Raw genomic sequence first — 24,254 nt, forward strand, 5'->3', positions numbered from 1 at the left:
GTCGCCGCTGACCCGTCAGACGCACGCACACAGTGCAAAAATGGTTCTCGCGTATCGGAAACGCGTGCCCTCGCACGATTATTGAACGGGGTGAACGGCGATTGGTCAGCCAATGGGTGACATGCGCGCCGCGAGCCAATGGGAGCGAAACCAGAGGACAAAACTCAGGTTCCCCAGCAATATGGCTGTCAGTATAAATTTGATGCCTGTACCATGAGTTTCTCTCCGAGAAATTTGACAAGCGTGAGCGTGGTTCCGCGTTACCCGCGGCGTGATGTGACTTTCGCGTGTCCGCCAATGCGGAGATGGCATCGTGGATCAGCTGAGACTGGAGCGAGGCAGCCGGAACGCTTTCCGAGAAAACAGGTACGCGCGATTCACCTTCCTTCCTTCCTTCCTTCGTTTGTGCACCGTTCCCCCGGGAATCGATCGCTTCGTTATGTCCATATTGCGCTCGGATCGACGCACCGCGGTTTTATCCGTTTTCTCCGCATTCCCCGGCACTCGCGAGTCGTTTGGGAGACGCGATCGCTCGCGCGAGCATGAGGTAACGTTGGGGTGCCATCGTCGTCGCCGCCGCCGCCACCACCGTCACCGTCACCGCCACCGCCACCGCTACCACCGCCACCGCCACCGCTGTCATCGTCACGATGTCCAGTGCGTCCACGCCAGGCCGTTCGTCTCGTCACCGCTACCCCAATCTCCTTTCTCCTTTCCTCCGTCTTTCCAGACTGACCCTACACAAGCGTCCCCGCTGTTCGCAACCACCGATAATCATTTATCTGATTACTGCAATTCCACTCTTCCGGTCGGTGATAGCGATCTCCAGAATGTCAAAAGGGAGTTTACCCGGTGTCGTACAGAGTTGAATATACAGTTTTGTCCACATAAGAATTGCAGATTCGATGGTCTTTTGCTCTTTTGAATCCATTGAAAATTAGCTGTGATAGCATTAGCACTAATTTACGCTTCAATTGATTAATATTAACATTGTAACATTGTAAAACTTTTTTGTAAGATAATTTTTCTAGAGAGATAAAGATAATTGTTTATTATTGTTTGAAGGTATTTACAAGTTTGTTCAGCAATATAATCAATCACCATGACCTCAAGGTAAGTTTGTAATAAAATTATACTTTCTTTTTCTCATATAAAGTTTTATATAAATACTTTGAATATATAAATTTTAACATATATTTTAATAATTTATATCTTATCATATAAATCAGTCATAAAATGTATGAAAAATAGCTTTGTAAAGATAGCATTGTAGAGAAATGTTTTTATATAAAAGATTTTTATTTTCTATCAGTAATTTACATTATATATATATATATATATATATATATATATATATATATGTATGCCATATTATTTTAATGTTTAGATTGGACAGATTATTCATATTGCTAGAGACTGGAACAAATGCAGTTACCAAAAGGGCAGCTGCGCAACAATTAGGAGAAGCACAGAGATTACATCCTCATGATTTGCATCATTTATTAGCAAGAGTTTCTACTTTGTTAAAATCTCCACAATGGGATACTCGAGTATCAGCAGCCCATGCTGTACAAGCTATACTTGCCCAAGTTCCACCTTGGGATCCACAGCCGATTAAGAAGGAAGTCTCTACAGACAATAGTAATACTTCATTAATAATTAAATAAATCTTTATATTTCTAATGATTGAAAATTTTGCAAAAATCCAATTAATATATGGCATTTTGAATTAATAGATGAATCAGAGGAGATTAAACACAAAACATCCACCAGATTGAATTTAAAATCTTTTGATATGAGCAGAGTTTTGGCTCGAAGTTCACATCTTACTGGATCCGAGGGCAGTGAATATGATCTAACTATATCAGAGGGAGAGCATTTGTCACTTCCTAGCCAACAAGAAAAACTAGTTGCAAAACTGGGCTTCCATCCACGTTTGATGGGTGTCGATACTTCTGATTTATTTACCATTGAGGATCTTACCCCAGTACAAACACAATGTATGACACAAACTGTTACTGTACCTGTCGATGAAACTTTAAAACAGCCAGGAGGATTAAGCAGGAGAGAAATGAATAGAGCAAAACGCAAAGTATTTATTTTCAAGCTTTTATTTATAATCAATTATTTTCTTTAAATTATCATTTTTAGTTATACATTATTTTACATTTTAATTTATACAAGCAAACATTGAAATTTTTAGAAACATTCGGCATTGTTTTATATATTTGCAAGTTTTACAATACGTATATTAATTCACATGTTATTAATGTAGGCACGTCAGTCAGTAACAAAACAACGATCGCGTGAGCCGGATGAACATCGCATTAATGATGATCATACAATGAATGTTCAATCTCCAATGAATAATACTGGTGAACCACCAGTCAAAAAGATAATATTAGAGGATACAATCTCATCAGATGGTACAAAATGTGGTATATCCAATGAACAAGCAAGTGGAGTACCAGATAGCACTGGATGTTGGCCAGATTCTATCGTAAATTGGCCCTTGGAATCCTTTGCGGAAAGTCTTTGTCAGGATTTGTTTAGTCAAAAATGGGAAGTGCGTCATGGAGCAGCGACAGCTTTACGGGAACTTATAAAACTTCATGGAAAAGGTAATTTAAATATTTATATATAGTTTCTAATACATGAATAATATTAAATTTTCTTAAATGTACAGGTGCTGGCAAGTCCAGGGATCAGACTTTGGAAGAAATGCAAGAGAGCCATTACGAATGGGTGATTGACGCTGCCTTACAATTATTGTGCGTACTAGGGCTTGATCGATTCGGAGATTTTGTATCTGATCAAGTTGTGGCGCCAGTACGAGAAACATGCGCTCAAGCATTAGGATCGCTTCTACTATTAGTGCCTGCTGGTTCAAATGCCAAAGATACAAATGGTGTTTTTCCTGGAATACTTTCTGTAGTTCTTAAATTATTAGAACATAATGAATGGGAAGCGAGACACGGTGGGTTTCTTGCTTTAAAATATTTAATGGCTGTACGAGACGATCTGTTGGACGAGGTATTGCCAAAAATATTTCCGGCTATTATGCAAGGATTATCCGATCCTGTCGACGACGTAGGCGCAGCCGCCGCGAGTGCGCTTATACCAGTAGCACATGCTCTTCCACGATTATTAAAACCAACAGAACTAGAAGCTATTGTAATACGTCTTTGGCAATTATTAAAAGAACAAGATGACCTGGCTGCGGCTTGCAATACGTTTATGGGTCTCTTGGCCGCAATACTTTCATTACCAGAGGCACATGCTTGCTTAACACCTCAACCGTTATCACAGGTAATGCAACGATATCTACCATTTTATAAAATGTTTAAATTTACTTTAATAACGATTGGGTTTGTTTAGATATTACCACGTTTATGGCTTTTTCTCAGCCATTCAAGTTCGAGCGTACGTAAAGCAACACTACAAACGATGCAAACTTTAACTGGAAAGGACAGCGATCACGGTATGGACAAGAAGGAGCGGTGGGGTGAGGGTGGCGGATTAGTTTTACAAGAAGCATTGAGGCATGTGTTTCAGTGCGTGCTAATCGAACATATTAACGTAATACAAGACGTGGCTGAACATGTCTGGGAAAATCTAGTCGTACAGAGTGATCTCGAATTATTGCTACATGCGGCGTGCCCTCATGTCAGTACATGGCTTTGCCTTGCTATGCAACCGGAACATGTGCCATTCAATCCAAATTTATTACTGACAATTGCTAGTAGTATTAAGGGCACGAAGAATAATCAAACAGTCGCGTACTGTGACGGACAATCGGACACTAACGGCGGGAACAGTAATATCAATGCGAATGCAAAGTCGTTATCTGAATTGAAAATGTACATCGGCGGAATCGAAACGGTTGCACTGAATGTACGAAAGGCAAACGTAATACAGGCTCGTTGTAGAGCGTCTCGTATGTTAGGTTTATTATCGCACTATGTCGTGCAACCTGCACCGGGTGTTGTTTATCCACCAGATGTGCCTAGTCCAGCGCTTTGTTATGCCAAGGTGTTATTGGCGCATCTTAATTCGCGATCGGCGCTACAACGTACCGTCGTGGGTCTCACGATGTCCTATTGGGCGACTGTAGATCCTATGAAAAATCCCGTGATACCAGATATACTCAGGTACGTAATATACAATATCTATGAAACCAAAATTTATTATGTGTATGTATATATATTAACGAAATGTTTCTTTTTTTAAAGTGACAGATTATTGAGTTGTTTAAATGAATGTATGTACTACGACGAGATTGTGGCATCCTTTACTCGACTGCTGCACGAAAGTCGAGATTATATAGCAACTTTAAAACATTATAAATTAATGGTACCAGTTGAAGTAAATTCATCCGGTGTGATGACTCTTGATCAAATCGCTGCACTTGCGGGAAAAACGATTCCAACCCTTTGCACTATGGGAGCAAACGCAAGTGGAACTGGAAATGTCAGCGGAGGTTCAATAGCTGTTAAATTAAAACCTAAATTAATGGAAAGCTTAGAAGAAAGAAGACGAGCGCTAGATGTCGGCGCAGCTACGACGATGGCGCAACAACAGTCATTACATGTTATGTCGACGGCCGCTCTCGCTGGCGCGGCTACGATGTTAAATATTCTTCCTCAGTCTCCTCAACCACTTAATCCATTGGTAAAACCGCTAATGGAAGCTATAAAACGCGAGGAAAATGAGGAATTGCAAAAACTGGCTGCGAAACATTTATCTCATCTGATTAAACTTTGTGTCGAGAGGAAACCATCTCCAAACGCAAAGGTTCGCTTACGAAGTAGAAACAAAATGATAAAAAATAAAAACGAATATAATATAAAATATTTTTGAACTAATAAATATCCTTTATAACGTCTATAACGTCAATACAATTATCTGTTACAGATTTCTACCAATCTATGTACATTCCTATGTTCCGATGTTGAATTCACACCACGGGTATGTTGCGCCGGTGACACTGATATTTTTGATGGAATACTTACCTTAAATAATAGACAAAAACATGCTGAGAGAGTAGCATACAATCGTGGTACAGGTAGTGGACTTGGTAGCGGCAGAGGCCCTGGTAGGCCACCAACCACCGAAATTCCTTTGGAGGAATTACTCGCTTGTGACGAACCAGAAGCCAAAGCTGCTAGAACGCGCCGTCGTGGTGCTACGTTAGCATTAACAGCTATAGGTACATATTTTAGGACATATTTAAATAATGCTCAAGCATATATCTTCAGTAATATTTAAGAGGATCTCTCTTATTTATAGATTTTAAAATTAATTGACATTTAGCTTAATCTGTGATTCTCTCTGGTTTGATAAAGAAAAAAAAAACAAAATAAATGAATAAAAAATAAATGAAATCTCTTATTATTTACTTATGTATTTTGTATGTGGGAACATTCTATAATAGCATTTATTTATATATACTATTATACTTTATATAAAATGTTTGTATTTTTTGAAGCTACTCTTTTCGGAGCTCAATTACCTGATCGCTTACCTCAATTATGGGATTTGATTTTACCAAATACATTGAAAGATGTAACCAAGCAAGATAATATACAAGAAGAGGAAGGGAATCAATTGATCTTTGGTTTACAAGTATTAGAGATTATGGCGCCAAGTTTGGATAAATCTCTATTACCGCCTGCGTTGGAGTGTCTGCCACGTTTGTGCAATCTGCTAGCGCATCCTTACAAAGCTGTTAGACATATGGCTTCCCGATGCATAGCTACATTAGCTACTCTAAATACAGAAAAGGTAATACTTAAGTTTGATCAAATATATATCGATAATAATAAACATAGAAAAGATTAAGAATAGTTTTTTTTTTTTTTCAGACAATGATACATATAATACGCAATATTATACCGCTGTTGGAAACAACTGGCGGAGAGAAAAAATGTTCCACAGGTATAGTAGCACCAAACGAAGTCGATTCAGTACGTCAGGGAGCAGCGGAAGCTCTAACTTGCATCGTCGAGAGCTTAGGCGTTCATGTAGTACCGTATGCAGTACTCTTTATGGTACCCTTACTGGGACGTATGAGTGATCAGAATCAATCTGTTAGATTAGTTTGTAGCGCAACATTTGCTACACTTGTGCAATTATTGCCATTAGATCCTGGTGCAATTGCAGACCCACCGGATTTAGTGTACGTTATCCATACAAGAATATTTAAATTTGATATATTTGATATATTTTGGTACAATTTTGTTACAATATCGTTAAATGTATTTGGTGCATGCGATGATATTCCTTGAAAAGTATTTATAAGTTTATAATCACTCTATGAATCAAAAAATAATATAAAAAATTAATTATCAATTACATTTTAAATTCCGATAAAATATATCGTTCCATCATCAATTGCACATATTATCAAAAACTCGTTGACACTTGAGTTTGAACGAATAATCTTTACGTAATATCATATTCTAGGCAAGAAAAGGCACAAGAGAGAAAATTCTTGGATCGGCTTTTGAATCCTCGTAATATCCCTGATACAGAGTTACCGATTCCCGTGGCTGCACAGTTACGTTCGTATCAACGTCAGGGCTTGAATTGGCTCAATTTCCTAAATCGTTATCATCTTCATGGAGTTTTATGTGACGATATGGGTCTTGGAAAGACATTACAGACTCTTTGCATCCTCGCATTAGACCATCATCGCAATCCACAAGCACCTGCCAGTCTAGTAGTGTGTCCACCGACTCTCACTGGTCATTGGGTATACGAAGCCGAGAAATTTTTCAAACCGCAAGATTTGTCAGTCATACAATATGCTGGCACCCCACAAGATCGCGAGAAATTACGTTCTCGGGTATCACATCATAGGCTTGTAGTTGCGAGTTATGATATTGTACGAAAGGATATTGAATTCTTCGAGACACATCAATGGAATTATTGTGTACTCGATGAAGGTCATGTAATAAAAAACGGTAAAACGAAGAGCGCTAAAGCTGCAAAGCGACTGCATGCGAATCACAGGCTCATATTATCTGGCACACCTGTACAGAACGACGTGCTCGAGTTGTGGTCTCTGTTCGATTTTCTAATGCCAGGATTCTTAGGTAGCGAGAAACAATTCGCTGCCAGATATTCTCGTCCCATCTTGGCCTGCAGAGAACCGAAGGCAGGACCGAAAGAACAGGAAGCTGGTGCTTTAGCTATGGAAGCTCTTCATAGACAGGTAACTTGCGTTAACATGTCTTCTCATCGTCGCGAAAGTATCTCGGTTTTAAATCACAATGGAAACTATTTATAGGTGCTACCCTTCTTATTGAGACGAAACAAGGAAGATGTGCTGCAAGATTTGCCACCCAAAATCACTCAAGATTATTACTGTGATTTGTCGCATTTACAACGCACACTTTACGAAGATTTCCGCATTCGTCATCCGTCTCTCACTACTAGCTCAGCTCCAAGTGATCCTCAAAGTAGTCACGTATTTGAGGCACTGCGATATTTACGTAATGTGTGCAATCATCCTAAATTGGTTCTAAGTCCAGGGCATCCACTATATCGAACGGTATATATTAAAAAATACAGATATTTAGGAACAATATAACTCAACAGAAACAATATTTATAAAACAAATATAATTTTGTTTCGCAGATTTCTCAGATTTTTCCATTATTTAGTAGCTTTAGAAATCTTGTGTAATAAAATTCTTATCACTATATACTTTTTTGTGATATTTCTAGATATGTGACATGTTGAAACAACAGCAAAGCACTTTGGCTGATATCGAACATGGTGCCAAATTACTCGCACTGAAACAATTGTTATTAGATTGTGGTATCGGACAACAGCAGCAGCAACAAACTCGCAATTGTTCCAATGCTACGAGTGGGGAAAACGCCCATTCCCAGGAACAATTAGTAAGCCAGCATCGTGCGCTGATTTTCTGTCAATTGAAAGCAATGTTAGACATTGTGGAAGAAGATTTGCTTCGCACGCATCTGCCGACAGTAACGTATCTGCGTCTGGACGGCAGTGTACCAGCAGCACAAAGGCATTCCGTTGTAGCGCGTTTCAATGCCGATCCATCGATAGATGTCCTTTTGTTGACTACGCAAGTCGGTGGTCTTGGATTAAACTTAACAGGAGCGGACACTGTCATATTCGTTGAACACGATTGGAATCCCATGAAAGATCTTCAAGCGATGGATCGTGCGCATCGTATAGGTCAGAAAAAAGTAGTCAACGTGTATCGTTTGATCACCAGATCAACATTAGAAGAGAAGATTATGGGACTACAGAAGTTTAAGCTTCACACTGCGAATACTATAATAACGACGGAAAACGCTTCTTTAGAGACCATGGCTACTGATCAAGTAATCAAACAATTAATGTTTGATATCAAATTTTGATGATAAAACTCATCTAATGTATAATCGATTTTTTTTTTTTCCAGTTGTTAGATCTATTTTCATTGGACGGAAAGGAAAAGAGGCCGGAACACAATGAGGATGCTACTTCGTCAAAATTTTCTGGCCTACCGGGAATTAGCCGTTCTGTGCTAGATATTCTGCCCGAACTCTGGGAACAGCAGCAATATGACGACGAATACGATCTCGATTCATTTTTGTCCACTCTGAAGGCTGATAGCCAGTAAGCTTACCAGTACCTTAATAAATCATTGAATATAGGTTAGAGCTCAGCAAATATTCTTCGCGTAGCTCGAAATTAGCATACGATATCGAATGAAAACATTGCAGAGATCAGACTTGATTGTTAACTCTTGATTCAGTACAATTTAATAGTTATAGCACACCTCTATGATCACTACGTAATTTACATAGTAATAAAAATCATACCTAATTAAGAGTTAACAAACTTAGCTCTGTCGCAATGGAACAAGTCGTTAAGTCTTAACTATAAGGAAAATGACATTATCATCGTACCTAAAAACTCAAATAATCCATAGAATAGTAAATAGAGGTAAATTAAGATATCTATACATAAGGTAAATGTGTGTTTTGTTTAGATATAATAATTTATAAAAATGCCGATATAATTACAATTCCATTTGTACCAAACGACGTCACGGTGCATAATTATTTATAATGTATACTAGTCCCTCTTATTCTATATCGCATCAGAAACGTTTCATAATGAGTTAAACATAACAATACCAGTTGCCTTGTATTCGCTATCTATGTGCATGTCCCGGAAAAATTGAATTCTTCATTATAAAACATCATATGAAATAATCTAAAATTTAAATGACAAGTTGATGAAATATTGTGACTTTCAGTCGAAAGTATACGAAATCGCATCAATCTGTTATAACTAAATTTCTCAATAATTCAAGATATCGGCAATAACGAGGTATGGAACAGTCGCATAAACTCCCCAGATGTTATTGCATACTCAACTTCAAATGCATGACACCCCACATGACACAATTTCATTTACAATTTTGGTTTATATTCTGAAATCATATTACCCGTTGCAAATATATTATGCGGATCCAGATGCGCCTTGGTCGCTCGATAAAGGGAAACACCCGCCTCCCCAACGGCTTCGGGATAAAACGATGCTCGTATCTTGCCCACTCCGTGATGATGGGAGAGTGATCCACCATTGGCAAGTATCTCTTCTCGCGCCGTGTGTTCGATGGCCTCGTAAGTCTCTACAGGATTCTCTATGCCCGCGTAACTGATCGCCAAATAAAAGTACACGCAACAACCCGCGTCATAAGTCTGTGTGACGCGGCAGGAAATAAAATATTTACGAATACCGCGCGCCTTACAGTCTCTAGCTACGCGAGACTTTACATTTCTGCACAGTGATAATGCACGATTCCAAGGAACAGAAGTTTCGAATGATTCCGCTAATACGTTAAATTCGAGTCCAATATCACGGATGTAAGCTATCACGAACGTCAACATGTAACCACGTTCGCCATTCGCCTCGCCCGCTGGTATGCCGCCGTATTTATCAGCTATCTTATAAATTTTCCGTTCCTGAGTCGCGACATCCGCCGCCAAGTCGCCTTCCATTAATAGCGTGGCCACGCATATCTGATCCCATTGGAAACCCTTTATTCTCGTAACGTAGATATGTTTCAATCCTTGTAGAATCAAGCCGCCCCAACTAGATTCCGGACGTAGAGTTTGACCCATTTGGAACTGCTCATTGTCCATTAAGCGTATACTGGCGGGTTGACATCTTTCCTTTGCAATCTGTACAATCATAATGGAATTATTATATTTTTTTTTTTTCTGTCGATTTTATACAATAGGAATCGTGCTTCTTTACTGCCCAAAATGAAAATGAACATTTAATAATTATTTTTCGGCTTTCTTTCGTCATAATATTTATGTTGGGCAAGTATTAACAAAGAACCATGGTCTTTACCGATTGACGTAATGTAAAAGTCAATACGAAAGATACGCACCTCTCGTAATGCACGAACGCCGCTCAGAAAATGCGGGAACACAATACTGCCGTATTTCATAATTCGAGGCAACGGTCGTATCTTCAACACAATATCGGTGATGACACCCAGCGTTCCCTCGCTGCCGAGAATCACATGATCGAAATCCGGACCGCAGGACGCGCGAGGTACCAAACTACCTCTTTCCAAAGTGATAACAGGATCCTCCGTTCTTCCGGTGACCATTCGCATCCGCACGACTAAATCTTCGATGTTGCCGTACGTGTTCTTCTTCATGCCGCTTGCTCTAGTCGCCACCCATCCACCTAAACTATTCGAGACAAGCTATTTTCAGCCTCCGTGCATTCGAAATTTTCTTTCATGAAGCTAACGGCTTTCAGATACTATCATTCAGGGCTAAATTACCAGGCGTACGCGGCTGGTGCGAAATATGTTAGAAAATTATCATTACAATTGTTTTTAATAACATATTGTAATTATTAACATAATTTTTCAAGAATATCAAATATTCACGCACTTCGTACTTTGAAATCACAGTTGCAATTATACATACATCTGGCATGTTATATTTAAAATATAATATATAATATATAATAAATATTATAATATAATATTTAAGTTCATTAGATAAAAGAATTCATATATTTTTTGTAATTTGAATCTTACAATCAAATGTTTTGTTTGTGATATTTTTGTGATAATTTGGTCTAGCCCTGGATTATAGAAATATATAAATATACAAATTCATAAAATAATACAATATCATTGATTTCAAGATTTTTCTGATGCGATAATATTTATATTAATATTTAAAAAATTAATGCTTTATTGTACGTGTGCGTGCTTTTAGCTGATTTAGTAGAGAAAAAATTAATTTTGCTTTTCATACTGCATTTAGCAGTAATATAGCTCACTCTAAGCTGAAAAATCAATATTGAGTTTTATCGGAAACATAATCAAGAAATACATTATTATTATATATATATATTATATTATATATATATATATATATATATATATATATATATCAGTTATCGCATATGTATACAAATATGTTATATATATGCTATAACTGTTTACTAATATCATTATACATCTAACACGCTGCAAAACGCTACTAATTTACTATTATTCATCGCATATAATGTAAAAAAGCTTTTTTTCAATTATCTTTTATTAATTTTATGGTTAAATATGTGTTTCGTATTGTCTCTTTTCAAAATGTTTGTTACACCTTGACCCCACCTTTAATCATATTGTATATCTTGATAAATAAAATTAATTTTGTACGAAATCATAAATTTTAATTCATTTTATAAATTAAAATGTTAAAAAGAATTCAAATAATCGCCAAAAAGTAACTAAAGCCTAATTAAATTTATATCGAGCAGAAATCATTTCCACATTACATTAATCGAACGCAAATAATATAAAATAGCCTATATAACGTACTAATTTTATTATCGAAAGATTAACTTAATGATAATGAAAAAAATTAACTAGATTGCACGCGTCATATGCATTAAAGCTTAGAATTTAAATACTTTAAATAAAAAAAAAAAAAAAAATTAATCAAATTTCATTTTATCAAAGGTAGGACATTATCATTACCGTAACGCCATGTATCTCTCTCGATGTACCTGGAATTTCGGCACCCCCTCCCCTCCCCCCCCCCCCATCCGTGTACTTGTACCGAGAGATTCGAGTTTACGTGTATTTCCGTATATTCTAATTAAACTTCGCGTACCTGGAGAACTCGTAAGAATCGGGCTCATGGCCACACGTGAATCCTTGGGGGCGAAGCATCCGCTCCAGATCCTGGCCAATGATGCCTGATTCGCAGCATATCAACAAATTGTCCCTATCTATCCACAATATCCGATTCATTTGCGACGTGTCTAATGAAATTATCGTTCGGCGTTCATCCGGGGGACAACATGCCGCGCGGCTGACACTAGTCCCACCACCAAAAGGTATGCAGACAGTTCCGTAGCGTGCGCACATATTGACAATCTTTACGACATCCTCGTGACATTCTGCAGAAATATGAATATTAAATAGAGGACACTTCGCGGCAAAAATTTTCCTATCCAAGAAAAAAATTGAAACGTTTTCACGTTTTCACTCATCACGCAATCGGAAATATGCATGCATAAGTAAATGCAATTACACAGAGTCGGATACGTTAAGTGTTGTATGTTATTTTCTCAGAAGCTATTCTCAGAAGGATGAGGGATTTCATCATAAAAATTATTTTTTTTTTTTTTTTTTTTTTTTTTAAGATTTTCATAAAATGATGGAATCGCTAAGTTCATTAGGGGATAGCCTCTATTTTTTTAATACAAAAACTATATGTTTCGTTCTTATATAAACTAATTCTTATCATCTTATACATAAGAATAAAATAATGAATGGTTTGCGAGAGATATATTCCGATGTATTCGTTATAATTATCAATGCAACACTACAATGCAAAAGTCATGGCATTACAATTTCAAATTAAATAGATTTTCACATTCAGGGAATGCTGATATGAAATTAGAAGAAAAAACACATTTGATCAATGTTATAACTTCGATTACGAATATAAAAGCATAATCGAATTAAATCTGATTAAAATAAAATTAATAATTGATTTTGATGAGTTGAAATGAAACAATTTTACATTGGATTATATAGATGGGATTAAACTGATAAAGTCTCATCAATCTAAAAATTTTTATTTTGATGAAAATATTATTATATAAATATAAATGGGGTAAATAAAATATTTTTTGATCTTAAATAGTTTCGAAAAAAGTCGAGAATCACTCTGTATAAATATAAAAAATGGATTTATTTTTCAAAATCGTTTTTTAACACCAAGTGATAATTTCTAAATTCAGTTATTTACCTCCCACCCTCCTTCTCTACATATGTGCAAGATTTAATCAAAATCTGAATTTTTGTAATTGCGAGGTTTCCTTGTTAATATTTTTATTTGCAGAATAACAAGAAGACTCAAATTTTCTAAAAAGAAACATTATTTTATATCAGAAAGAATACCAGTAAATTATTTTGTGTCAAGATCTCAAATTAATATACATCTTATGTTATATACTTTTCATTTATTATTAATTTATTGTACAGAGTGTCTAACAATTTTTAATGGTAGACTTTTGAAGACAAAAACTTTATTTTAAGATAAAAACTTTACATCAACAATCGAAGTTATATTTTTTAATTTAAGAAGTGCTTAAAATTGTGATTAATTAAATTATTTGAAATTTGCGCGCTCAGGCACATTACGTAGTAACAAAAGTATAAAAATCACAATGCACAATGCATTTCATATATTTTCGATTATGTGATAGATTAAGTCTAAACATACGTATAGATAATTTTTAAATAATATATGTGAATCATTTCCCATTAAAAACTATTGTAAAATCTTGACATTTTTTAATATTAGGATTTTTATCTTAAAATGAGAATGTTAATAATGGTTGTAGGAAATCTAGGACACTCTATATATATTTCTTACTTTCTAAGTATTAAATCACTTTGTATTACTCAATATATTGAAGTGAAAGGAAACTCGATATATATATATATATATATATATATTTCGAATACTACACACACACACACACACACACACACACACACACACACACACACACACACACACACAGAGTATGATATATATATATATATATATATGTTGTAACAAATTTCTTGAATTTTTACGCCTATAACAAAAGGATCCATCTCTTACGAGTCACCTATATATATATATATATATATATATATATATATATATATATATTCAAGAAATTTGTTACAACACGATTCTTTGTGTAACTAAAAACAGTTATTACCACATAAAAATAAATTTAAAATACTGCAGGCAATATTTGAAAAACATTTTCCAGGCGGAAATAAATCAATATTGTACATGACATGTACATGCGAGTAATAACAAGAATAATTAACACGGATATTTTTTACAGATTCAAGGTCGGATGCTCAACTGAATATTAATAAGTATGATAATTAAACGATAGATATATCGTTAAATTATGATATACGAATAATTAAACGATAGATATATCGTTTTTATAAGCAAATTAAAATTTAATAATATGCAGATAAGATAGATAAAGTAGATTACAACATAAAATGAGAAAAATTTGCTAATGATACTTTAAAACAGTCGTTAAACAGGCGATAATATTCCACTAATTATAGATTTGTAGAAAGATCGGTATACGTAAGAAATATCCATTTGTAATTTTTTTATGTGCAACAACATGTGTACTATATGTACAAAATTTAACACATTTTATTTTAATTCTTAATTGCGATTCTTAATAAAAGTTTGTTGGAAAAAAAATTAGATAATCAAGTAATGCTAACGTATTATTAATTATATAGAATAATAAATAATAGATTATATTAATATAATAGAAGAAATCTCAATCAATAATCTCATTAATATATATATATACATTCTTTGAAAGGTCAGTGCTATGTGTCAAAAACGATTAAATTTCTATTTTTGCTATTCTTTTTATGATAAGAGAATGATCGAAAAATATCAACTTACTAGGCCAGAGGACAATATCCGGTATCCTTTGAAAAGAGCCATATTTCAAAAGATAAATTTCTCGCAATGTATGACCGTGTGCTCGAAACAAACGATCGACACCATCGGTCGAGTAATCGATCGCCAGTTCCTTGATCGCTTCCAATAATTCTACAGATAAAATTGGTTCTGGAAAATGCTTCGGTAAATTTTGACACGAGTTCTTCAACTCCCATGTTATGTCGAAAGTTTTTTCGCACCACTTTGTGAAATATGGAAGCTCTCGGTTTCCAATGGGATATCTAATAATATAAGAATTAATATTATTAAGAAAAACCAGTTTCTATATTGTATATACAATAATAACAACAACAATAATAACAACAATAACAACTCCTTGGATGAAATAAACGCAAATTAACATTAATTAAAAAAAATATATTTAGTAAAAAAATATTTAGTAAAGAACATAAATATATGTTATATTTCCTTTTCTGTATTATGTATTATCATACTAGCCTGACTAGATGATTTTATTCCAGTATTTCGTATAAATTAATTAAAAAATGGTTTTTGTGATCAAAATATATTTCATTTAAAATTATGCACGATAACAATAAAACAAATCTACATAAGCCAGTAAGCCAATTGCGAATATTTCAGATTATTAGATATTAAAAATTTTTTGGCTCGATCAATTGAGTTCTTAATAAACTTAAAAAAATTTAATTATAATTTTAATTATATAAAGAAAATGTCTTTATTATTGCTCGACATGTAGCACAAACAAAATTATTTCAATGTAAAGTTTCAGTTAAAAATTTTTATTTTTAAAAAATATCTTAATCATGTTTTCAATATAACATACACGTTTTTTTATCAGTTTTTGATTCAAAAAGCATTAATTTTTCGCGCTGCATTAAAGAAAACTACTAGAGAAATCTCCAATATTTACATAACAACATTTAACATTACTATGTTTAGTAAGTGCACGATGAACATTTTTGACTACGTATACATATTACACATGGATGATAACATTCCGTGTTAGGTGGCAAAGGTTTCTGCATTTTATGATGCACTTGAATACATATGTGAACGAAACAAATGATAAAAGTATCACATTTTTCTAGTGACTCTCCAATTCACAGCTATATTTCATTACATATGAAAATTAATACGTAAAAAAGTTAATCTTACAAAAGAATATCAAAGAATTGCATCAATTAAAAATAAATTATAACATTTAATTATTTATTATTATAAATTTAACCTTTTTAAGATTGTATAATATGTAATGATGAATATTTTTAATTTGCATTAAATACTTTTTTAAATTCCAAAACGAAAAGTTGGGTTCTACTTAAAAAACTCATTGATTTCATATTTTTTTCGACAAAATCCAGGAAAGAGAGAAAAAATAAATTACTGCATTATATGTTTGTTTTAATACTACAAATTATTTTCTAAACAATTTTTTAAGACGAAAAGTTAACCAATAATGTAGGACTCATGTTGTGTATAATTTTAACTTGAGATAAGTTAGTATCAAGATATACCTATATCTTACGCAAACTTAAGCAACTTTGATAACGAAATTCTTATCATTCATATTACTATAATATTATACAATATCGGATATAATTCATCATGCATCATTATATTTAAAAAATTGTTAACTCTAAATTAAAATTTAATAATCTTTAAAAATTTAAATAAAATTTGTTCACTTACAATAACTATCATTGATATTTTTATATTAAGATTTTTGTAATGATGTCTGTAATTAACTTTTAAAATGTGTCATCAAAGTATTATTTTATTACAACATATTATTTATATAGCAATACGATCACATTTATGAACATAATTACATAATTCTATTAATGTAACATTACCGAAATTATGAAATATTAACAAAAATAATTCTCGGCGTTACACTAATGGAAAACAATAGGGTAATTAAGAATCAGCGCTATAGACGGTGCGCAATTACATTCTCTCCTTTTTCAATTTAAACTTAGTTTATTAATAAAAAGTGTATAATTGAACACCGTCTACAGCGTTAATTCTCAAAATTATGAAAGATGTTGCAATTTACATATTTTTTTAAGTAATTATTACTATTAGTATTAACATTACATTCTCCTGTATGTTTTTTTTCTGATATTTGATAAAATTATGCACAAGGCTTTCATTGAGTCGATTCGCTGGCAACAAGCGATATGAAGTCTCACTTAACATGAAGTGCAAATAAAAAGTATGTACACTAAAACATCGCAGTATACATTAACTATTGTTAGCGTATTCGCTTGCCAGTAACTAGGTAAACATAATTAGCTAGATAGATGTAAAAAAAAAAAAAAAAAAAAAAAAAAACGAAGATACTGAAGAAGATACAAGAATTCCCACATTCAAGCAATATATGCTTGGTAAACTAAAATGTCTCGATATTGTTGATATTTTTTGAAATTTGCATCTTAATCCTTTCACTGAATAATTAAAGTGATAAAATATTAAATAAAATGGATAATCTAGTTAATAAATAAAAAACAAAAAAGTCACGTGTTACATTAATTATATCAAAAAAAATCACAAGAAACGAGATTTATTTGTAAACAATAAGAACCGATAAGAGAAAAATAAGTATAAAGATGCAGAGTAAAAAATATAAATTACGAGTCAAATAAAACACATCTTTTACATTTTTATTATATACTTTTCATAAGCAAATACAATACGATTTGCTTTTAGATATTTCCACTAAATTTATTTCTAATTTATTAATATTTATTAATATAACTAAATTTTGTAATATTTATCCTTATCTATTCTATCACAATTTTCAATTACTCCCTCTTCATTTCGGTTCTTATCTATATGTCATCGTAAATCGCGATATATTTTGCATCTAATAATAACTATCGTAAAAATTAAAATCAGTTTCATTTATTTTGCACTCTAATGTACTTAAAGAATAATATTAAAGAGAATAAGAATATTGTTAAATAATTTAGCAATTATCAAAATGCACAATCTTTAATTATAACAAATTATAATATATAATATATAATAACCTATTTAAATAAACTAGAAAAATTTTACATGATTTAAAAAAAAAGAAGAAAGAAAAAAGAAGATTAAAACTATATATTTCCAATCCATTCAATTTTGTCAATGGAAAAAATGTAATTTTCCGTTTTTCTTAATATTGCGGCTTTGCACGCGCGTACTTAATAATGATTAAGCTCGGATATGTTAAATTATTTATTTGAGGTTCTTAAAGCAGTAAAGAACAGTTTACAAAACTCACCTGTCACCGGTAAACTCTATCACGTTCTTGTCATTGACACAAAATCCAGAATCTTTATAGCCCCAGCCGTTCCATCTTAACAATTGCTGCCTTAAACATCAACAAGCGACGTGGATGTCAGTATCGCGATAGAGATCAAAGCCAAATATAATTATATCCTGTGTTATTGGATCTCGAAATATTTCAATTGCCGGTACGTGGCCGCGCACATTTTGTCACGTGACAAAACATTCGACCGGGCGCTTCTCACAAAAAAATCAAAGCGTTGTCGATTTGTTGAAATTTGCGCATGTCGTCCATTCCGCTAGATTCTGTATTAATGAATAAGAGTAAAATAGAGTAACGAGGGCAGGAGAAAAAAAGGAAGAAACCGGTTTGCCCACTCTCTGATAATGCGAAAAAGGGAGAAAACCGATTTGAAAGAGAGGACACGGGGGAGAGACTCTTATCGATCGACGTTAGGTTTCGAGGTCGCGCGTTCGCGTTCATGTTCGCGAAGATGTCATTCGAGACTCGTTACAACGAGTCGCGACGTCGGAAATGAGTCACGAATTTTTGCACACGTGAAGCGTGTTACACAGCTGCAAGAGGTGTGGTCGCGCGTTATTAAATGCACGCGCGTGGCCGGCGTGGGCGCATTGCGCGTACCGCACGTTTCCCATGTGTATATGTATATATATATATTGCACGCACATCATACATATATATATATATATATATATATATATATGCATATATATATATATATATGTATATATATATATATATATAGGGTACATCTGCTTTCGGATCCATCCGGCGCGGTGGAGCGAGAACCCGAATGCAAAACTGACCTGATTTTTGGCACGGCGCTTTCAAACTCAATCGGCTCGTTCGCACTCGTTTCCCCTGTCATCTTGTGCTGCTTTTGCTCGGACATACTCGCCATGCAAAGGGCTTAAATATCACTGAGAAATAAACTCCACAATAACCCTAAAACCCGCGGCGACGGCTCCGCGTCCACTATTGATACGCGCACCGGCAAACCAAATTTAAATCGATAGAGCCTCCGCCCGACCATCGCGGCACCGATGCACCAATCACGTGCGTGATATCAACGACCAATCAAGTGCGTTCTCGATCACGCATGCTCAATTTGAATCTTCTGATTCCATCTGTGCGACGAATCGTTTAGACGTTCTGATTGGCTAATCTGGTAGAAAAATCCTGGAAATTCTCTATCCCACAGCCAACCGACACTTCTGAAAAATTTATCCTACATTAAACAATTGTTTCTAGGAATACTTTGCGCAGGCGTGAAGAAAGAAAGAAAGACTGATCGCTGTTTCCTCCTCTTTGTTTACCTTACTCGCTTCACTCGCTCCATTCACTTCATCACTCCCATCGAGATATTTTTAATACGAAAGATACTCGAACTATTTTCACGATGTTTGTACTGTGAGATTCGATTGCAATATAAACTTATACAGGAAGTAGGAAAACTTTTAATGTGGGAGTGTTAAAAGGTTTATTGCGGGAATGGAATTTAATTCTCAACGCATTCAATATATTTTTATCGAATTACCACGTGCAACAGTTGAGTTGTAAATCGCTAGTTACTTCACGTACGTTTTTATGATCACTTTCTGTTAAGAGATCATGAGTTAGTATATTGTATTTTTTACAATGCATCTTAGTTAATCCCATTATCGGAATTTTCTCGCTCATCATCAGTATGGACATGAACGGCGCAGAGACGTACGACGAAGACCTAAACGATCAACCAGTGGATTACAGCAAAAAATACATCGAGAGAAACGCTCCGTCGCAAACTCAACGTTTAGCCAACGGCTCGCAAACAAATCGCGTCTTAAAGAAGGAGTTTGACAAGTGCGACAACAAGGTTGATTTATTCAGCGACTATGCCGAAACCGATCTCGATCAGCCCACAGATTACAGCTTGCGATATGCTGAGGACGACACCGACGAGGAAGAGAAACAGAGCGCCGAGTACTTTCATGGCAGCGAACAAGAAGATACTGTTAAAACATATTGTACAGAGGGAACCCCTTATGAGACACCATTCAACTTTTCCACGGCTACTTCTATGTCGGATCTCCGAGTTGAAGACATGAAGGAGAACGAACTTGTGAAAAAGATACCGAAGAAAACAATCCAAGTGACTAACAAAAGTCCTGTGTCCTTCATCAAGCAGACTGAAACTCTTAGTTGCGATGAACAAGATAATCTGATAACAAAAGAGCTTGAGGAAGAGAATCCAAAAGATGATGTGGTTCTTAATCCTGGTCAAGTCACTCCAGAAAAGATAGTAAGTTATTATGAGGAGGAGGAAACATCGCGTGGCTTTTCACGTGCTAATTCACTTAGTTCTCTGAGTAGTGCAATGACTCCTCAGAATAATATTACAGGAGTTATATCAAAAGAAGATTTATCTCCTCCTACAAATAAAGAAGAATTGGAGAATAATCATAATGTTGTAAGATTGAGTAGTAATCAAATAGAATTATCTTCGGTAAGCGATAGTTCTTCTGAGAACAAGAATAGTCCACGTGTATTAGATAAAGAAGGTATGAAAAAAAAGTATCAATATATAATTTAAATAAATATATATTTAAATCTATTACCTTACAAGAATATAAAGAATATTATGCACATTTTAGGAAAAATGGTGACATTTGGTGGTCAAGATTACTATGCAGAAGAAACTCCTTTAATGTTTTCACGTTGTAGTTCTTTGGGCTCTTTAAGTGGATTTGAACAATATTCCATCCATGATGATCGCAGTTCTGTAATCAGTGATTTTAGGTAAGTTACATTGCTATTTAAAAAAAATATTAAATATTTTTATCTAATATTGCTTTAAACTTTTAGTTGTGTAAAAAATAATGTTATTTTCTGTTATTTCTTTAGTCGTAGAACTAGTGGTGTAGTCTCTCCCAGTGAACTGCCAGATTCACCTACACAAACTGTTTTACCCAGTCCACGTAATCATAAAATTCAAAATACAGAATTTATATCAAAGATACAAGAAGAAGCAGTAAGACCATCAGTTCGACATTTATGTATGCAACATTAATCACCAATATGATAGTAATAACATGCGTTTAATAATATTGCCTATGAGATTATCTAACATTTATATCTGTTACAGTATTTTCTAAACAAGACACCATAAGAAATAGTGTTTTTGAAGATGACATTGCTACTTTTAAGGAAGAATCGACACCAATTGAGTTTTCCAGTGCGACCAGTCTAAGCTCTCTTACAATTGATGATGAAGTCAAGATACCTGACAATACCAAGACATATTGTGCAATGAAAGAAGTATTTGATACAAGTGATAAAGATATTCATAGACTTGAGACAGATATGCTTAATATGACAATAAATAACTCGGACAGTAATATAAAAGAGGAAGTAAGTGATGGTGATGAAGATGATGAGGATATGTTGGCTGCTTGTATTAATATGGGAATGCAAACCAATAGGTAATATACCATAGAAGATTTTATTAGATAATATAACACAATAATACAACACAAATGATACATATATATTTACAGGTATAGACAGTCTCTAAAAACACTTGATTCTCAGAAATCTATACAATCGGAATCAACAAATATCTTAGCATCATATAAAAAAAATTCTATTCCAAGCAGATTAGAATCACATACAACTCCTGTTAAGCCTGTTGATACTTCAAAAACAAATAGAACTGTGATGGAGATGATTACTTCAGACACTGTACACGTGTATTGTACGGAAGATACACCTGCTGATATTTCTCCAGTAGGATCTCACTCCAATCTATCTGCTCTTTCAATGCCAAGTGTACAAGAGGAGATTATATGTGAGCAAGACAAATCAACTGAGATTGATTGCCACAGAAATAATTTGTTTGATGAAAATTCTAATCTTTCGGGTGAAGATGAAAAAATATTAGATGAATGTATTCAATCCGGCATGCCTAAGGTATTAAATTTTTCTTAGTTTTTATTATCTTCCCTTTTTTTTCTTTCAATATTTCAATAGTTTATTTGTGGAAACTAAACTTATTTAAAAAACAATTTTGTATCGAGATTTAAAGATACAATAATTATATACATATATATATATATATATATATATATATATATATATATATATATATCAAATACATGTGATATAAGTCACATTATTAAAATTAATTTATTATTATTTTTATTTCATAGGCGAGGCAAATAACTCCACCGCCAACAAATAGCATCTCGTTTGTTAAAAAATCTGAAACACTGCCGCATAAATTTAACATATATGGTACACCATCATCTTCACCCATTGAGACAAATCATGGAAACAAAAATTCTATATTGAGTCCTAAATCGCCAAGTGGTGCATCATTGAGACATCCAGACGAATTTTCTGATGATAGTTTGAATCATTCAGATGATGATGCAATTTTGACGGAATGTATACAGTCTGCAATGCCAAAGGTTGTTATTTTAAAAATTAATATTTGCATTTGCGTACTGAGAATATTCTATATGTGATAATTAGTTATTGATTATATTTTTCATTATTTTTGTTTTTTAGGCAAGATTTAGTTTATCACCATCAACCAGATTACCATTAACACAAGTTATGGAATCTAAAACGATGAATATACAATCTTCCACTTCATCAACATTTTTTCAGCCAAAACATGTGGAACAAAGGAAAAATATAGTGAAAAAGCTTTCATCTTTTGAAGATAATGTTGAGCTTTCTGAAGAAGAGGAAGATATTATGTTAGCACAATGTATTAGGTCTGGAATGCCGAAAGTAAGTTGTTTATATACATAGTAAACTCGGAACTATATATATATATATATATATATATATATATACTTTAATATTAATAAATCACAGTATGTACAGAGAGAACTTTACTAAAGCAGGAAGGATAGTCTTCTGTTTTATATTTTATACATTCAATAACATATTTATCATGTTTAAAATAAATATTTTGTCAATATATATAATAATGAATGATGATACAAATTAATTTTCAGGCTTTAAATTCGATGCCATCAACATCAGTGGCATCTATAGCCAAAAAATCTGAAACATCACTGAAAGCTACGGGCAATTTCTCTACTCCTTCGTCTTCATGCTTTACGAACAAGGCTCATTTTCCTAGAAACACTATGCAATATTCATCATCATATAAATCTATGAATATTAATAACACAGCGGATATGCGTTTTGCCAAAAACGTACCTAGCAATTTTAACTATTTTCCTGAGAAAGCAACGAGCAGTAATGTAGCACAGACCGGTCAGATGTTAAAAAACTCTGATAACATTACGCGCGAAAGAATAAACAATTCACCGCATTGCGCTCGAAGATCACCGCTTCGTCATACGGAGAATCGGAACAATATTACCGTTGATAATTTTTGTATGCCCTTGCGATCTCGCGTTGTAAAATGTGTGCCGACTTTTAATAGGATCGAAAACGACGACGATTACACATGTAAAAATCATAATACGATAAAATCTAACACGGTGCCTTCGCGCCATAGTTCGATAAGTTCTCTCAATGAAGAAAGTTCACTTATTTCGACGGAAGAATGGGCTCTACTAGAGTTGTGCATAACTTCCGGTAGAAACAAGTGTCGTCTTAAGGGAACAAAGCCTAATGAGAGTACAATTTCAAATGGTCACGACGACTGTGAACCAATACCGGAGGACAATTATTCGGTGTGCAGTTATAATTCTTATGTATGTAAAACATAACACATGCAGATGCGCGTGTTATATTACACTTTCTCTTTCTTCCTCTGTTTGACAATTTGTATATATAACATTAAAGACTGGTATTTTTGTAAATTAATAAAGAAATTATTTAGATTTAGATTATTTTATTTTAATTAAGATTTTTAATTAAAAATCCTATTGTGAATTATTTTGAATTAACAA

General features: G+C 34.0%; 3 protein-coding genes across 6 annotated transcripts; 2 read left to right on the forward strand and 1 right to left on the reverse strand.

The window, feature by feature from the left end:
* The first annotated feature begins 156 nt into the window (after window positions 1-156).
* On the forward strand, window positions 157-9,071 carry Hel89B (histone acetyltransferase 1). 2 transcript variants are annotated; one of them, XM_011643915.3, is made up of 15 exons: window positions 157-366; window positions 1,066-1,113; window positions 1,388-1,641; window positions 1,737-2,092; window positions 2,276-2,621; window positions 2,687-3,309; window positions 3,379-4,151; window positions 4,233-4,794; window positions 4,915-5,209; window positions 5,489-5,784; window positions 5,865-6,178; window positions 6,466-7,216; window positions 7,292-7,555; window positions 7,731-8,363; window positions 8,444-9,071. In XM_011643915.3, the coding sequence occupies exons 2-15, from the start codon at window positions 1,103-1,105 to the stop codon at window positions 8,642-8,644; spliced, it is 5,679 nt and encodes a 1,892-aa protein (XP_011642217.2). In that variant the 5' UTR covers window positions 157-366; window positions 1,066-1,102; the 3' UTR covers window positions 8,645-9,071. The 2 variants fall into 2 exon arrangements, with proteins under 2 accessions (XP_011642217.2, XP_025074897.2); XM_025219112.2 differs by lacking the exon at window positions 1,066-1,113 and having other exon boundaries at window positions 158-366; window positions 1,414-1,641.
* Agps (alkyldihydroxyacetonephosphate synthase) lies at window positions 9,007-19,343 on the reverse strand. The gene is made up of 6 exons (XM_011643916.3): window positions 19,146-19,343; window positions 18,313-18,402; window positions 15,021-15,301; window positions 12,180-12,468; window positions 10,433-10,742; window positions 9,007-10,217 (listed from the first exon to the last, which is right to left on the reverse strand). The coding sequence occupies exons 1-6, from the start codon at window positions 19,238-19,240 to the stop codon at window positions 9,444-9,446; spliced, it is 1,839 nt and encodes a 612-aa protein (XP_011642218.2). The 5' UTR covers window positions 19,241-19,343; the 3' UTR covers window positions 9,007-9,443.
* Window positions 19,344-19,556: 213 nt separating this feature from the next.
* Window positions 19,557-24,189, forward strand: LOC105430373 (uncharacterized). 3 transcript variants are annotated; one of them, XM_089076949.1, is made up of 9 exons: window positions 19,560-19,916; window positions 19,989-20,879; window positions 20,973-21,117; window positions 21,223-21,374; window positions 21,464-21,800; window positions 21,876-22,287; window positions 22,527-22,787; window positions 22,888-23,115; window positions 23,346-24,189. In XM_089076949.1, the coding sequence occupies exons 2-9, from the start codon at window positions 20,027-20,029 to the stop codon at window positions 24,069-24,071; spliced, it is 3,114 nt and encodes a 1,037-aa protein (XP_088933075.1). In that variant the 5' UTR covers window positions 19,560-19,916; window positions 19,989-20,026; the 3' UTR covers window positions 24,072-24,189. The 3 variants fall into 3 exon arrangements, with proteins under 3 accessions (XP_011642215.2, XP_088933075.1, XP_011642213.2); XM_011643911.3 differs by having other exon boundaries at window positions 19,562-19,916; window positions 20,026-20,879; XM_011643913.3 differs by having other exon boundaries at window positions 19,557-20,879; window positions 21,975-22,287.
* The last annotated feature ends 65 nt before the right edge of the window (window positions 24,190-24,254 follow it).

This window comes from Pogonomyrmex barbatus, unplaced genomic scaffold (genome assembly GCF_055798465.1).
Source record: "Pogonomyrmex barbatus isolate J1 unplaced genomic scaffold, ASM5579846v1 scaffold2, whole genome shotgun sequence".
In the NCBI taxonomy this organism is placed as follows: domain Eukaryota; kingdom Metazoa; phylum Arthropoda; class Insecta; order Hymenoptera; family Formicidae; genus Pogonomyrmex; species Pogonomyrmex barbatus.